We start from the raw sequence: 2,746 nt of genomic DNA on the forward strand, positions 1-2,746 counted from the left end.
TATATATATATATATATATATATATATATATAGAAAGGACCAAAATGTCCAACTCTGGAGGACTGGTTACATTTACACAGTGGAAAGGAGCCAAAGGCAAATTTTGCCTGATCTAGCGTTTCAATATAAACAGCATTCAGTAGGACCTTCTGTTTATCTGAGGTATGTGAGACCCAGGATTCTGCCCTCAGGGAGGGTGTGTGTACACAGATGACCAGGGGTCTCCCCGACTCCGCCTCATACCACTTTGCAGTCCTCCCTCCAGCAAATGCCTGAGCCGGTCTCTCTGCCAAAGTGCTATCTCTTGTCCCTGGTTAATGTATCTCTTCTACCTCACCTCCTCCAAGAACGCTTCCTTGATTTCCCTCTCTCTGTCCCCAGCCAATCTGGGCTCCCAACAGCTCTACCTGAGGGAATGTTATGACCCCAGTGAACAGATAAGGCAATTGAGCCTCCATAAATGTGGGGAGCAGCCCCCCATCCAGTGCTGAGGGGAGCGGTATATAAATACCCTAGATCCCTCGCCCCTTGGACAGTTTATTTCTGAGGCTTTGTTTTAGCATCTTTTAAAAAAATACTACAAATGAATCTATATACAAAACAGAAACAAACAGACATAGAAAACAGCATGGTTATGAAAGGTGTGGGGGAGGGACAAATTAGGAGTATGGGATTAACAGATACAAACTGCTGCACATAAGATAGATACACAAGGATCTACTGTATAGCACAGGGAACTATATTCAGTATCTTGTAATAACCTATAATGGAATATAATCTGCCAAAAAAAAAAAAAAGCCTGAATCAGTTTGCTGTATCCCTGAAACTAACACAATATTGTAAATCAACTATATTCCAATTCTTTAAAACTGAGGTATAACATCCTTAGAGGTGTAACCTAAAGGGCACTAATCTTAAAGGTATTGCCAGGTAATTTTTACATGTTTATGCACCCATGTAGCCACCGCCCAGAGCAAGATGCATGGCATTCATTCCCAGCACCCCTGCAGGCTCCCTGTGCCCCTTCCGGGTGGTAACCACCATTCTGACATCAATTTTTAAAATTTATTTATTTATTGGCTGCGTTGGGTCTTCGTTGCTGCACTTGGGCTTTCTCTAGTTGCCGCGAGCGGGGGCTACTCTTCGTTTCAGTAGGCGGGCTTCTCATTGCGGTGGCTTCTCTTGCTGTGGAGCACGGGCTCTAGGCGTGCGGGCTTCAGTAGTTGTGGCACGCGGGCTCAGTAGTTGTGGCTCGCCGGCTCTGGAGCGCAGGCTCAGTAGTTGTGGCACACAGGCTTGGTTGCTCCGCAGCATGTGGGATCTTCCTGGACCAGGGCTCGAACCCATTTCCCTGCATTGGCAGGCGGATTCTTAACCACTGCTCCCCCAGGGAAGTCCCTAGTTTTGTTTTTTTTTTTAATATATATTTTTTTGTTTTTTGTTTATTTTTTGGCTGTGCTGCACAGCATGTGGGATCTTAGTTCCCCGACCAGAGATCAAACCTGTGCCCCCAGCACTGGAAGTGCAGAGTCTTAACCACTGGACTGCCAGGGAAGTCCCTGACATCTAGTTTTAAGGCATATGTTTTCAAACTCGAGCAAAAATTTTCCAGCGGAACTGTTCCTATCACTGAGGCGGTAGCTGGTTTAATGATATGCCTCTCCTGGCCACCTTGCCTTTCTCATCTCACATCACTACTCTCTTACAGTGTTTCCCGGAATCATCTCCCAGATCAACTACTCGCACCCAAATCTTTATCTCTGTTAGCTAGTGGGGAACCCAGCTAAGACAAGTAACGTGCCCAAGTGGCCCAGGGGTTGGGTGACGAGGCCAGAACCCGAGCCAGGTTTGCCTGGCCGGGAAGGCTGCACCACCCCAAGGGAGAGAGTCCCCTCTGTGTCCCCTGCCGTACCCAGCACCGCCTGGGGCCAAGCGGGTCAGCCAAGTCCAGCCAACAACCACAGCTCCTTACCATACTCCAAGCCCTTGTCGGTGATCCTGGCGACCAGGCCAGGGTTGACGCCCAGGGCCCCCGGGGTGGATGTGAGCAGTATTCCCAGCAGGAGGGAGGACAGGGCCCCAGCCGAGATCCCCATCCTGGGCTCCCAGAGGGCTGGGCCAGGTCTGTCGCAGCCTCAGGCTGGGCCCAGCTCCCTTAAGTAACTGAGGCCTGAGCCCTGGGGCAGCTCCTGAGTGGGGCGGGTTCCTGGAATCAGGAAGGGGAGGCCTAGTGACTGGAACCTGCTTGCAACACTGTTGGGGTCATGGGTCATACTTAAAAGCCTGTTGTCGCCGCCCCGGGTGAGAGGATGGGTTGGCCTGGGCCCAGGTGACACTGTTTGTCCCCTCTTTCCACAAAAAGACCCCACGTTCATTTCCAGGAAGGCCCGGTTTTATAGAGGCTCAGAGGGGCCAGGTCACTGGCTCAAGCTCACACACCCGGCAGGTGGCAGAGCTGGGAGTCCAAGCCAGCTGAGTTATATACTCACCTGTTTATGTGAAAAAGAAATCTCCGCCCCACACCCCTGCTTCCCATCCCCTATGGGAAAACAGGCTTCTCAAGCCTTGCTAGTGGTAAAATCTTCTGGAAGGCAACTTGGCAAATCCTTAAACACCTGCATGCCCAGTGACCCAGTAATTCTACTGCTGGAACTTGACTCTAAGTACATAACTAAGTCAGTGTGGAAATATGTCACAGCAGTAGGATGCCCTTTGCTGCTCCGTGTGACATCGGCAAGGTCAGAGT

The 2,746-nt window shown here is 50.2% G+C and overlaps 1 protein-coding gene across 1 annotated transcript in view; it reads right to left on the reverse strand.

Annotated features, from left to right (window-relative positions):
• The window catches only part of LBP (lipopolysaccharide binding protein), a 27,329-nt gene extending 25,201 nt beyond the window's left edge, over window positions 1-2,128 (reverse strand). Inside the window, exon 1 of the mRNA XM_027078318.1 lies at window positions 1,973-2,128. Coding sequence (XP_026934119.1) covers window positions 1,973-2,096 — 124 coding nt within the window. The 5' untranslated portion in view covers window positions 2,097-2,128. The remainder of the gene's footprint in view (window positions 1-1,972) is intronic.
• Window positions 2,129-2,746: the final 618 nt, after the last annotated feature.

This window comes from Aethalodelphis obliquidens, unplaced genomic scaffold (assembly GCF_003676395.1).
Source record: "Aethalodelphis obliquidens isolate GAN/ISIS:26980383/991018 unplaced genomic scaffold, ASM367639v1 scaffold42, whole genome shotgun sequence".
Taxonomy (NCBI): domain Eukaryota; kingdom Metazoa; phylum Chordata; class Mammalia; order Artiodactyla; family Delphinidae; genus Aethalodelphis; species Aethalodelphis obliquidens.